At 41.1% G+C, this 13,823-nt stretch overlaps 1 protein-coding gene across 1 annotated transcript in view; it reads right to left on the bottom strand.

Moving 5' to 3' along the window:
- Nucleotides 1-13,823, bottom strand: part of LOC126419413 (uncharacterized) — a 130,623-nt gene that overhangs the window by 101,240 nt on the left and 15,560 nt on the right. Inside the window, exons 2-3 of the mRNA XM_050086602.1 lie at nt 7,076-7,950; nt 2,431-2,530 (exon numbers count right to left, since the gene is read on the bottom strand). Of these exons, the coding sequence (XP_049942559.1) occupies nt 2,431-2,530; nt 7,076-7,950 (975 nt within the window). The remainder of the gene's footprint in view (nt 1-2,430; nt 2,531-7,075; nt 7,951-13,823) is intronic.

Below are 13,823 nucleotides of genomic sequence, written 5' to 3'. Positions count from 1 at the left end.
AAGCGGGAAGGATGTATCTACACACTGTAAAACTTTCAGACATACAGAATGAAAACTGTATTTTTACGAAAATAGTGTTCATTTCTTTTGGAGTGACCCTCGTACAATTTTTTTTTCATTTATATTCCAACATTATTCGTTTCTGTGTTGTGTGTTGACCAATGCGACTCTACGTCGCTTGGTATGCGAAAATCAAAACAAAAGTAAAAAAAAATGTCTTCTGCCTGGCATAATGAATCATGTCGTGAGTGGTATACGCACGGAACGTTCCGATAGGTCACTGGAATGGTAGGACATTATACGGTACGAAGAGTCACGTACGAGACAAGTGAAATTCACATCAGTATTCGACACCGAAATCGAGTAAGTCTCAGCTCGGTGTTGAAGTGTGGACACTACACGTTGCACGACAAATGCCTTAGAGTTTGTAGGGATCTATGTTACAATACACAATTTGGCTGTCTTTTGTCCTTACAGGGACGGAGCCAGTATGACGGTATGCTGGGAATATTCCGCAGTTATGGTTTCGGGCACATATGTGTACTGGCGTGCCTTAATAATGCAACGTGATCACCTGTTGCTTTGCTGCAGCAGAATAGGTCTACCAGGCCGTATACAAACTACCTGCTAAACAAAGTCGATACTGTCGGCTGACTTGTATTAAGAAATTATTTAGTGCGGCTGACTTGTATTAAGAAATTATTTAGTGCCCTAAACACAGGGATATCCACGAGGGGCTGCACATAGAACTAGGAACTGATTTTTTTTTTTCAAACCATTACAGGAGAAGACGCACCCTCTTTGAATTCATTTCATTTGCCGTTTGCGTTTCATGATAATATGAAACCACCAACATAGTCCTATGACAATTTAAAATTTATGGCATTTCCGATTTGTGACCATGCTATTGCTCACAGTGGTCTCCAGCGTAGCAGCATTAGTTAGTTATGCTTGTGATACTGCAAATCATTTTCACAATTGCTATATAACTGGAGGTGATGCAAAATGTGAACATTAGCATTACTTCTGATAGCCCCCTCCCCCCCCCCCCTCCCCCGTAGTTGTGACTGTTATCGCCTTGCGAGGATAAGTCTGAAAGTATTCGCTTTCAATTTTTATAATTCATCACACAATGATACTAAACAATTACAGCGCAATCGTTTTTTTATATTTTCACTGTAGTTTTCTGTGCATTTGTGCCATCATTGATAATGTTTTATGGTATCGCGAGAAATAAACACATCATTGAATGCACCAACCAAATGGCGATCCGGCGGAGTTAGATCGGAAATTCACGCAGAATGCCTCGATACACTGAAATGCAGAGCGCTGGCTGGTGGAAGCGCGTTGCCATGCTAAAAGAAAATACATTCCGTCCGTCGACCTCGGAGTCTGATTCTAATTGCAAACTGCAGCTTGTTGGAAATGATATCACTGTATTTACACTTTGCCAGAAAATGATCCAGAAATGGTCCTCGTGAGTCCTAAAGACTGTATAACTTATCCTGCAAGAGTTTACTTGAATTTCTTTTTGGCTGAAGATTTGAGTTAATAAATTCACTGCTCTTGCGTTTGCCGTCTTGTTCGAAGTGATGAATCTACCTTCTGTCTCTAGTGATGATTCATTCAGTGATATTTCAAGTATGTCAACATGACGGACCTATAATTTCTGATAAATTTTTGGTCTATTACTCTTGCGCTCTTCACGTAGTCGTTTTGCAACCGACCTCACAATGCTTCTATTGAAAGTTGAGCACATTGAATCATGACTGGTTTTTATGTGGTTTGCTGCTACCTCACCAGCAACTTGTTTCTTTGGAAGTGGTGTAGACGCTTCTCGATGTTGACATTAGGAGCGGATGCAGGTGGACGTCCAGCTGTTTCTTCGTCTGAGAATGGTAAAACAAAGATAACTTTCAGCTGCTTACAGAGATACTATGAAAAAATAATTTTCCTATGCTGTTATCCAATTAACCTACGTTTGTGTCTGCAAAGAACAATGTAATATTTGTAGGTCAGGTTCGTCGAAGCCTGCCTTTTATTTTGTTTACATAAATATATATAGCTGTGGTTCAACAGTCCATATATGAAGCATCGTTATCCAATCATTAAAATTTCGCAGTTAGAATGTTGGAAGGTTATTACTCTTAGGAGTTTTCCTTTTACTCTCTAGAAATTAACTGGAGATGAATATTAGTCGAAATTAGGACTAATATCTAACAGGAAATCTCTAGTAGCCCCGCTGCAAGTTGAGGATGTACACATGGAATTAATATCAGAGTCATATTTCTCATTGTTTTTGGAATGTTCCTTCAGTTCGTAATTTTAAACAGTTTTTAAATGAATTTTACTTTTCATCTAAAAATTACGCTAATTATTTACTACATACTGAGAAGAGCATTGAAAGAAAAGAAAAGAAAAAGCGCTTACATAGGTAGCTTGATACAGTGCAACACAGGCGACCAGGACGCTGAAGACGAACTGTGTCATTGCAATAGGACTCATCATGGTCTCCAGATGCCTGACGAATCTGAAAGAAAAAGATAATGTGAGTAATGAACTCTGTAATGTGAAAACATTTCTTAAACGCATTAAAAGTAGTAGACTGACAACTCGGGGTAATGAACGTAATGTGTCGTATTTATCGATGTGTCGGACTAACCTTGCCAATAGCTGTGGACCTCAAGTTTGAAGTCGACTGGAAACATGGTGCATGCCATTTAGAAATCACTGCCAGATGAAAACAACTGATAAGCGCCAGAAACGTCCTAGGAACAACAAATGACTTCTGGACTTCTGGCTTTGTAGTCTTATCCATTTAGCCACAAAGCAATAGTTCACTTTATTAATAGTGTACTTTTAGATGTTCAGGCGAGTGCAGTTTCTATCTCTGGATGCTGCAAGCTATGCTGTTGCGTATAATTGTTGGATGAAGTCTAATCAGACTGTCAACCATTGTTGGTTCGCACTGCCATTTATAGCTGATCATCTGTTAGCAGCAGCTGTGGTCACATATAAGTAGTTTTGCTATGATGAGTGATGTTGATTAACAACCTCATGTATGTGCAATAACGTCAGCTGCTCTCGTATGCCTGCCTGTTCAGGTAAGCACAGCACAGCCCATGATGTGCACACTGGCTCCCCCTCCCCCCTCCCCCCCCCCTCCTTCTCCAGCTGCCCCAGCAGCGAATGACGACAAGCCACCTACAGTGTTCCTGTCGACCCTTATGTGCAGAGAGGCGTGGGCAGGAGTGCGCACCTACGCATCGTGCTATTGAAGTGGCTGCACATTATCGTATAAAATGTGTACATTATGCAACAAATTTAATAATTCTGTAATCTGGTTTATGTTCACTGACGTAAAAAAGATATTCCATTCTACACTTCACCCCCTTGGGGGTTGAATTTTTTAAAAATCCTAAATTAGCCCATGTTTTTCCTCGGTTTATGTACACTGCTATAAAAAAAGATATTCCATTTCATACGTCAGCCTCTTACTGTCGATTTACTCTACTTTCTATTGCAGCGTATGTATTTCCGCTGGGTTCAAGCTACCTCTGTACCAAATTTCACACAAATCGGTTCAGCGGTTTAGTCACGAAAACGTAACAGACAGAGTTACTTCCGCATTTGTACTATAAGTGTGGAAGTATGGATTGGACTCATTCAGGATTGTATAAGCATTGTACTCATTACGTTCAATCGTATTATGAAGAAAATACAGTATTAACCAATAAAAATATTTTCAGAAATATGGTAAAGTTCAAAAGTCAAAGAGTAAATAATTTTTCAAAGAATACATTTTTGCTCTAATTTGTGTTATTTTTTCAAATCAATACATGTCTTGTACTATAAACTTGTGCTTTGAAGACCAAATAAGGTAAAAATTTTGTTTTCATTATTTCAAATGTGGTTATCATACCGAGAATCCGGTATTCTGTTTACCGTACCAAGAATCTTCATTATGCAACACCATATTCAAAGCTCTTTTCAGAATAATAATATTATATGACTGTAAAGAATCACATTTTGCTATCGATATAAACAAATTAACGCTCCCTTCCTTCATTCACTGCAGAGTGTGTTCATTAGCACTGAAAAGAAAAATTTAGAGCGCTAATGGAACAAAAGTCAATAGCAGCTTAATCGTGGTCATGAGAAAAAGAAAATAGTAACCGCCTTTTCTACTGAATATGTTGGTTCGAGGTATAGTTAGCGTTATCCGCTGGATTGTTAAACTGATTAGAGTTTCAGATTCCATGTAGAACCAATATACATGCAGTTAAAAGTCGGGTCATTCTTATCAAATGAAGCCATTCTACCAACAATCCTGACACACTGTAAGAGGTTGAGATTCGCATAGCAAATATCTGAGGGTAGTGAAAGGTACAAGTTGCAGGGGCATGAATTCAGAGAAAATTATGACGGAATAGGAGAGTACCTGAAATTCATTTATTCATGCAATCCGTTAAACCCCACCGACGGTAAGCTTGCACATTGTCACAGCAATCTGACGTTTGCACCACAATACTTATTCATAATACGTCATTCCACGATTATATTCGAGACAGTACACTGAGAACAACTGATTTCCTTAGGTATTTTAGTCGGATGTGTCACTGATGTTCCTCCCATCTCTCTTCGACTCTTCTAATAGCCTGCTGCATGTAAGGTAATCCGGGCCCTTTCGATTTCTTATCTTTGTCAAAGGCAGAAAAAATTGTGCATAAAATGAAAAGCACAAATCGACTGAACAGTCCGAAAGCACACTGTTAATCAATCAGACCGAGAAAACCTGAGAGATCAAATAGCTCCATTTATTTATCAAGAATTGTAGGAACACGTGAGGCAGTACTGACGCCTGACGATTTATCGTAGAAGATAGGTTGAGGATAGGCAACCCTACGTTTATAGCTTTTGTAGATTTGGAATAACCTTTTGACATTGTAGCTTGGAATACGTTGTTTTAAATTCTGAAGATATAAAGGGTAAAATATAAGGAGCGAAAGGTTATATACAACTTTTGCGGAAACAAGACAGCGTTTGTAGAGAATGAGGAACATGAAAGCGAAGCAGTGGTTGAGAAGAGGGTGAGACAGGGTTGTAGCCCATCCCTGATGTTGTTCAATCTGTACTTTGAGCCTGCAGTAAAGGAAACCAAAGAAATATTGGGAGTAAGAATTAAAGTTCAGGGAGAAGATGTAAAAACTTTGAGGTTTGTCAATGAAATTGTAATTCTGTGACTTGGAAAGGCAATTGAACGGAATGGACAGTATCTTGAAAGGAGAATTAAGATGAACACTAACAAAAGCAGAACAAGGATAATGGAATCTAGTCGAATCATATCAAGTGAGGCTGAGGGAATTAGAATAGGAAACGAGACACGAAAGTAGTAGAGGAGTTTTGCTATTAGGGCAGTAAAATGACTAACGGTGGCCGAAGCAGAGAGAATATAAAATGTAGACTGGCAGTGTCAAGATAAGCGTTTCTGAATAAAAGAAATTTGCTATCACTGAATATAGATTTAAATTTAAATGCGGACATCTTAGGTTAGGCTTTACCGTGACTATTATTGACATTAAATGAAACAACAAGTTTACTGTTACCAGTCACCGTTTTATTTTTTCCACGACGCGTTTCGAAGGTTTAAACCTCCATCATCGGGTGGATTTACATTAGTTAGTATGACATTTGTGTGTGTATTGTGTTACGATATTTTGGAGGAAGTTGTGGCACTGCCTAGTGGAGAAACAAGACACTATTTCAGAACATGGTTTTGGATTTCTTCTGACAAAAAATTAAACTGATATCTAATGGTAAACATAAAATAAGCAAACTAGAGTACCTCCAGTGCTCACAGATTCCTTTCGCTGTCGTAACACATCACATGTATACTGCCACATTTGAAAACAAATGTGGCGTCTCAAATCTGCTGGGTGCAAGGTTCGTCATTGTGACCTTTTCGGCACTGTTTTTGTACTCGAAAATAGCCTAATGATGGTTTAAACCTTCGAAACGCGTCGTGGAATTAAAAAAAAACGATCACTGGTAACAGTAAACTTGTTTCATTTAATGTCAATAACAGTCACGGTAAAGCCTAAGCTAAAATGTTCGCATTTAAAGTTAATCAGCCCAGTCAGGCACTCAAGGCTATTTTCGAGTACAAAAACAGTGCCGAAAAGGTCGCAATGACGAACATTACACCAGCAGATTTCAGAGGCCACATTTGTTTACAAATATGGCAGTACACATGTGATGTGTTACGACAGCGAAAGGAATCTGTGAGCACTGGAGGTACTCTAGTTTGCTTATTTTATGTTTACCATTAGATATCAGTTTAATTTTTTGTCAGAAGAAATCCAAAACCATGTTCTGAAATAGTGTCTTGTTTCTCCACTAGGCAGTGCCACAAGTTCCTCCAAAAAATCGTAACACAATACACACACAAATGTCATACTGACTAATGTAAATCCACCCGATAATTGAGGTTTAAACCTTTGAAACGCGTCGTGGAAATAAATAAAACGGCGACTGGTAACAGTAAACTTGTTGTTTCATTTAACAGATTTAAATGTTTGTAAGTCTTTTCTGAAAGTATTTGTATGGAAGTGAAACATGGAATTTAAACAGTTTGGACAAGAAGAGAATAAAAATTTTTGAAATGTGGAGCTACACGAGAATGCTGAAGATTAGATGGGTAGATCACGTAACTAATGAGCAGATACTGAATGGAACAGGGGAGAAAAGAAATTTGTGGCACAACCTGATTAGAAGAGTGGATCGGTTGATAGGACACGTCCTGAGACATCAAGAGATCGTCGATTTAGTAGTGGAGGGAAGCGTTAGGGGTAAAAATCATAGAGAGAGACCAAGAGATGAAAACAGTAAGGAGATTCAGAAGGACGTCGGTTGCATTAGTTACTCGGAGATGAAGAGGCTTGGACACGATAGAGTAACAGGAGAGCTGCTTTAAACCAGTCTTCGGACTGAAGACCACAACAACAATATTTATCACGCCCACATTTTTTCGTGTGAATGAGTGCTGCTAGGAAAAAATGAAAAGTATTTTACTTACCTGATAATTTCTTGATGAACTTCGACGCAGTTACATAGGTCTCTGTACATTTTATCGTGAGCTTCTGTTATTTGATGTTGGAAGATTTCCTTAGACTCTGTTGGTGTATTCATGGACGTCCTAGAATTTCGGCTGTGCTGAGACAAAATTGGTTTTTGCTGGATTGCACTCGTTGGTAAGTCAAGACGCAGATTCCGAATACGCGTGATCAGTATTTCGAACTGAGCAGCCACGTGGATCATGATCACCGCGAACAGGCAGTCCATGCCGAGCGTGATGAAGATGATGGTGAAGGACGAGAAACACTGCAGAGCGTAGGACAGCTCGTACACGGGGATCTCCGTGTTGTTGTTCCAGGGCAGCTGGACGAAGGGCAGCTTGCGTTGGCCGGGATAAGCGATCAGCGGCATAGGGAACCAGACGATGATCTGCAGCGAGACGAAGGCGTACACGGAGGAGGAGAGCTTCAGCGAGTGTCTGGCGGCGTCGCGGACGATGGCCGCCGCGTCCTCTCCAGGGACGGCCAACTGCAGCGTGGTCAGCCGGTCGGTGCGCCTCACAAGCCCGTAGTATCGGCCGCGGTCGCGGTAGAAGAAAATCATCTTGAAGACGCCGCTGGCCACGGTCAGTGTGTTGGGCAGCACCAGCGTGATCTCCTGGAGCCCGCCGTGCCCGAGGTAGAGTCCCAGGGCCGCCTCCGTCATGTTTCCCAGGTTCGAGACGAAGACGACGGCGAAGAAGGCGTGGTACAGCCACGAATCGACAAGTGGCCACGAGCCAAACAGGAAGAGACAGCGCACGTTCACCTTGAGCACGGAGGCCGCCGTCTCCCGCCACGTGAGGATAGCGGTGTCGTCCGCCTCGGCACTTTCTGCCTATAACGAAATAATCTTAGTGTCTATCTTTATACGCTACTGGCCATTAAAATTGCTACACCACGAAGATGACGTGCTACAGACTCGAAATTTTACCGACAGGAAGAAGGTGCTGTGATATGCAAATGATTAGCTTTTCAGAGTATTCACACAAGGTTGTTGCCGGTGGCGACACCTACAACGTGCTGACATTAGGAAAGTTTCCAACCGATTTCTCATACACAAACAGCAGTTGACCGGCGTTGCGTGGTGAAACGTTGCCTCTGAGCACTATGCGACTTAACTTCTGAGGCCATCAGTCGCCTAGAACTTAGAACTAATTAGACCTAACTAACCTAAGGACATCACACACATCCATGCCCGAGGCAGGATTCGAACCTGCGAGCGGAGCGGTCGCTCGGTTGGTGAAACGTTGTTGTGATGCCTTGTGTAAGGGGGAGAAATGCCTACCATCACGTTTCCGACTCTGATAAAGGTCGGATTGTAGCCTATCGCGATTGCGGTTTATCGTATCGCGACATTGCTGCTCAAGATCCAATGACTGTTAGCATAATATGGAATCGGTGGGTTCAGGGGGTTAATACGGAACGCCGTGCTGGATTCCAACGGCCTCGTATCACTAGCAGTCGATATGACAGGCGTCTTATCCGCATGGCTATAACGGATCTGCAGCCACGTCTCGATCCCTGAGTCAACAGATGGGGACGTTTGCAAGACAACAACCATCTGCACGAACAGTTCGACATCGTTTGCAGCAGCATCAACTATCAGCTCGGAGACCATGGCTGCGGTTACCCTTGATGCTGCAACATAGACAGGAGCGCCTGCGATGGTGTACTCAACGACGAACCTGGGTGCACGAAAGGCAAAACGTCATTTTTTCGGATGAATCCAGGTTCTGTTTACAGCATCATGATGGTCGCATCCGTGTTTGGCGACATCGCGGTGAACGCACATTGGAAGCGTGTATTCCTCATCGCCATACTGGCATATCACCCGGCGTGATGGTACGGGTTGCCATTGGTTACACATCTCGGTCACGTGTTGTTCTTGACGGCACTTTGAACAGTGGACGTAACATTTCAGAAGTGTTACGACCCGTGGCTCTACCCTTCATTCGATGCTTGCGAAACCCTACATTTCAGCATGATAATGCACGACCGCATGTTGCAGGTCCTGTACGGGTCTTTCTAGATACAGAAAATATTCGACTGCTGCCCTGGCCAGTATATTCTCCAGATCTCTCACCTACTGAAAACGTCTGGTCAATGGTGGCCGAGCAACTGGCTCGTCACAATACGCCAGTCCCTACTCTTAATGAACTGTGGTATCGTGTTGAAGCTGCATGGGTAGCTGTACCTGTACACGCCATCCAAGCTCTATTTGACTCAATGCCCAGGCGTATCAAGGCCGTTATTAGGCCAGAGGTGGTTGTTCTGGGAACTGATTTCGCAGGATCTATGCACCCAAATTGATTGAAAATGTAATCACATGTCAGTTCTAGCATAACATATTTGTCTCATGAATACCCGTTTATCGTCTGCATTTCTTCTTGGTGTAGCAATTTTAATGGCCAGTAATGTAGTTTGCTGTCAAAATCTGATGTGGTTATTTGGTAAGTTCTATGAAGGTTTAATTACAATGATAAATACACGGTCGAACTACTTTTATAGAATCCATACATATTATGAAGAACGATATGCGTTTAAATGTATCCACGTGTGTATGTTCCACATCTCCTCCTAAACCACTGGACGGATATCAACCAAACTCAGTACAGATATCACTTACTGTCCCGAAAGTATCGCTTTTTGGGTATTAACCACGTACCTATTAAAGTGGTCAGGGTGGGAATGAAAAAGTAGTGTAGCCCACGACGCACGAATACCCATAATTTAGTCATCTAATATTTGAGATGAGGGCTCTTCATGACGTGCAACCAACTTTACAGATAATTTCGAACCTTCACGAAACTTTTTCTCGCAGACAACCCTCAACAAAATGATGAAAGGAAAAAGAAATTATCGCTAACTACATTTCCGTGGTTGATTCATTAAAACTGCCGTACGAAGCATAACATTTTAATTTAACATTTGTTTACTACTGATCATATTAGCGACAAATTTTGCACAAAGTATTCACATATGCTGCTGAATGTACCAGCAAAATTAGATCATTCAACGACACATAGTTCAAGAGATATGACACATAAACATTTAGTTGCCTGAAAATGAAATTGCAGGGCGAAATTTACTGGACACACGTATGAAATATATGTAGAAATAGGTGTGAAATGTATTAGATGCATTGGAAGTAACGGGTAGAAAGATTATTTTAAGTCCCTGGAACGATTTCAGCGAACATATTAGTTACGATCTGGAAAGATATACTTTAGAGTAAGCATTGTTCTCCTACTGGGGTGGGGCTAATAACATTGAGAGAGAAGAGGGAGAAGTATAAGGACACACGTAATGGTGAGGAGGAGATGGAGAGAGAATGGAGGAGGGGGAAGTGGACAGAGAGGGCAGAGGGCGAGATGGACATAGAAGAGAATGAGAAAGAGGTGGACAGAGTTGGAGGAGACGGACAGAGAGAGAAGGGTGGAGGTGATAGGAGATGCACAGAGAGAGGGATTGGGGGGAGATAAGTAGTGAATAGAGGTGTAGGGCGTGGGGGTGGAGGAGGTGGAAAGAATGGGGGCGGGGCGGCGGGAGGTGGAAAAGGAGGAGATGAACACGAAGAGGGGAAGGAGAAGAAGGACTGATAGAAGACTTGAATAAATATATATAAACAGACAAAGTCGTATACTCAGCTAGTTAAGAATATTAAATATCTCATTTAAGTACGGTCTGAGCTCATCCTTAACTTGGTATTAATTATTATTGCAATAAAAATAAAAACACATATAAGAAAGAAGGACGCCATTAGGCTTGAATGAGGTCCCCGTTTGGTGAACGCCTTTTCTGCAAGTGAAAAAGTGAAGTAGGTAGACCTGGAGGATAGCCCTGAGACAGGGGTAATGTGTAGCCTTGTCGGGTTCCATTTTGGGGACACCTATTATATGGAAAAATGTTTCCTGCAGCTGGACTGAGCTGGACAGAAGTGGCAATGAAGGATCATGTGTTCTGATGTGCTCCACAGGACTTTACACTTTGCGCTAACATCTGGACTAATTATTGGAGAACGAGGTTTATTAACACCTCTATAGTAAAAAGTCCTCTCTGGTAATTATCAGGTGTAATTGCAAGAATTACCAGGATCAACGGTATTAAAGCCGGCTGAATGTGTGCAGTCTTGGGGACGCCATTGTTATATCGTTGTAACCAGACCAGTGAAGAATTTAAAGATATGTTTTTGGCTCCACATTCTCAACAGCACTGAACATAGCAAGGCCAGCTACGAACCAGCTAACGATCGTTACTATAAAGGAGAGCTAACTTTTATTCAACTCGTTCGGTGGTCAGGTGTGTTTTTGTTCAATATTACGTCATTTACAACTACTGAGTATTACTGTTTGATTTTATAATCCATTTAATTTATATTGCATTTTATGTTCAAATGTAACGACAAGATAACATCAGCAACAGCAGTGCTTAAATTTAAAGAGCCAGAGTATGAGGTATTTCTGATGGTTCGTTTTGACACGTCACTTGAATAAAATTGATTTGCATAAAGTCGCTTTCTTAAAGTTTCCAGAATATTTTATCTGTATACTAATGACAAGTACTAACTTTGAAAGGATTTTGAAAAGACTTATGGTAGTGAGAGGAAGCCAGTAAATATCTTGTTCTCGAAAGCAAATTTTAACTTTATTAAAAACTAACTTTGATAGCTGTTCCAAACGAACCAACAAATTTCGCTTTCAAAATTCGTTCCTTCAGAACGTGGTGACCGTATACAGCAAGCAGAAGCTTCGTTTTCAGCATTTTCAGAAGGAATTACTCAAGCTGAATTTAATCAGTTCCTGTTCGATTGGACGCCGTCACTTAGCAACAAATAATCCTGAAAATACAGGAATTAGTTTGTTGTAGCTAGACTGAATACTGTAAAGTCCAAACTCACCAAAAATTAACACAAAATACTTCTATTTAAAAAAGTAGATAAAAATTCGCTTGACGCCTTCCTAAGAAACAGTCTCCACTCCTTCCAATTTGACTATGTAAGCGCCGACCAGACATGGCTTAAATTCAAAGAAATAATATCGACCTCAGGTATATATCAAATAAATTATAAGATATGGTACTCATCCCCATAGTTCAAGAAATAGATCAGAACACTATTGCAGAAGCAACAAAAGCATGTCAAACTTAAAAGAACGCAAAATCCCCAAGATTGGCGAAGTCTCACACAAGCTCGAAATTTAGCGTGAACTTCAATGCGTGATGCCTTTAATTGTGTCTACAACGAAATCTGTCAGAGAACCGAAAGAGATACTGGTCGTATGTGAAGTACTCCAGTGGCAAGACGCAATCGATTATCTTCACTGCGCGATGACAGTGGTGATGTTATTGATGAGAGCGTCACTAAAGGGGAGTTACTAAACAGTTTTCCGAAATTCCTCCACAAAAGAAGACAAAGTAAATACTTTAGAATTCGAGTCAAGAAGAACTGCCGACGTGAATAGCTTACAAACAGATGTCATTGGTGTAGTGATGCAGCATAAAACACTTAAAAATGACAAGTCTTCAGGTCCAGATTGTCTACCGGTCAGGTCTATTTCAGAGTGCGCTGATACAATAGCTCCATACTTAGCAGTTATAAGGAAACGTTCGCTCGTAGGAGGATCTGTACCCTGAGACCGGGAAGTCGCACAAATCACACTAGTACGAGAAAGAAAATATGAGTAATCCACTGAATCACTAACGTCGATTTGCAGTAGGGTATTGGAACATTATATATGCTCGAATATTCAAAAAATTGTTCAAATGGTTCTGAGCACTATGGGACTTAACATCTATGGTCATCAGTCCCCTAGAACTTAGAACTACTTAAACCTAACTAACCTAAGGACAGCACACAACACCCAGTCATCACGAGGCAGAGAAAATCCCCGACCCCGCCGGGAATCGAACCCGGGACCCCGGGCGTGGGAAGCGAGAACGCTACCGCACGACCACGAGCTGCGGACTGCTTGAATATTGTGGATCACCTCGAAGAAAACGATTTATTCACAAATAGCCAACACGAATTCAGAAAGTATCGTTGTTGTGAAACACAACTAGCTCTTTATCAACACGAAGTAATGAGTGTTATTGACAGGGGATGTCAAATTGTTTCCATATTTTTAGATTTCCGGAAGGCTTTTGACACCGTTTCTCAGAACCGACTTCTAATTAAATTTCATACAAATGGAGTATCGTCTCAGTTGTGTGACTGGATTTATGATTTCCTGTCAGCACGGTCACAGTTCGTAGTAACTCACAGAAAGTCATAGAGTAAAACAGAAGTAACATCTGTCGTTTCCTAAGGCTGTGTTGTAGGCTTCTGTTGTTTCTGATCTACATAAACGACTTAGAAGAGAATATAAACAGTCCCATCAGATTGACTGCAGATGATGCTGTCATTTACTGTCATGTAACGTCAGCAGATGATAAGAACGAATTGCAAAATGGTTTAGGCAAGATACCAGTAAGGCACAAAAATTCACAATTGAATCTAAATCATGAAAAGTGTTAAGTCATCCACATGAGCACTAAAAAGACTCCTATAAATTTCAGTTACATGATAAATCACACAAATATAAAGACTGTAAACTCTAGTAAATACTTATGGATTAAAATTACGAATAACTTCAATTGGAACGGTCACATAGATGTGCCATTTATTGGCAGATCACTTAGAAAATGTATGGCCGAGCGGTTCTAGGCGCTACA

The sequence above is a fragment of the Schistocerca serialis genome, chromosome 9 (assembly GCF_023864345.2).
Source record: "Schistocerca serialis cubense isolate TAMUIC-IGC-003099 chromosome 9, iqSchSeri2.2, whole genome shotgun sequence".
Taxonomy (NCBI): domain Eukaryota; kingdom Metazoa; phylum Arthropoda; class Insecta; order Orthoptera; family Acrididae; genus Schistocerca; species Schistocerca serialis.
Note: the sequence above shows the minus strand (reverse complement) of the source record. Positions and strands in the feature narration are given on the sequence as shown.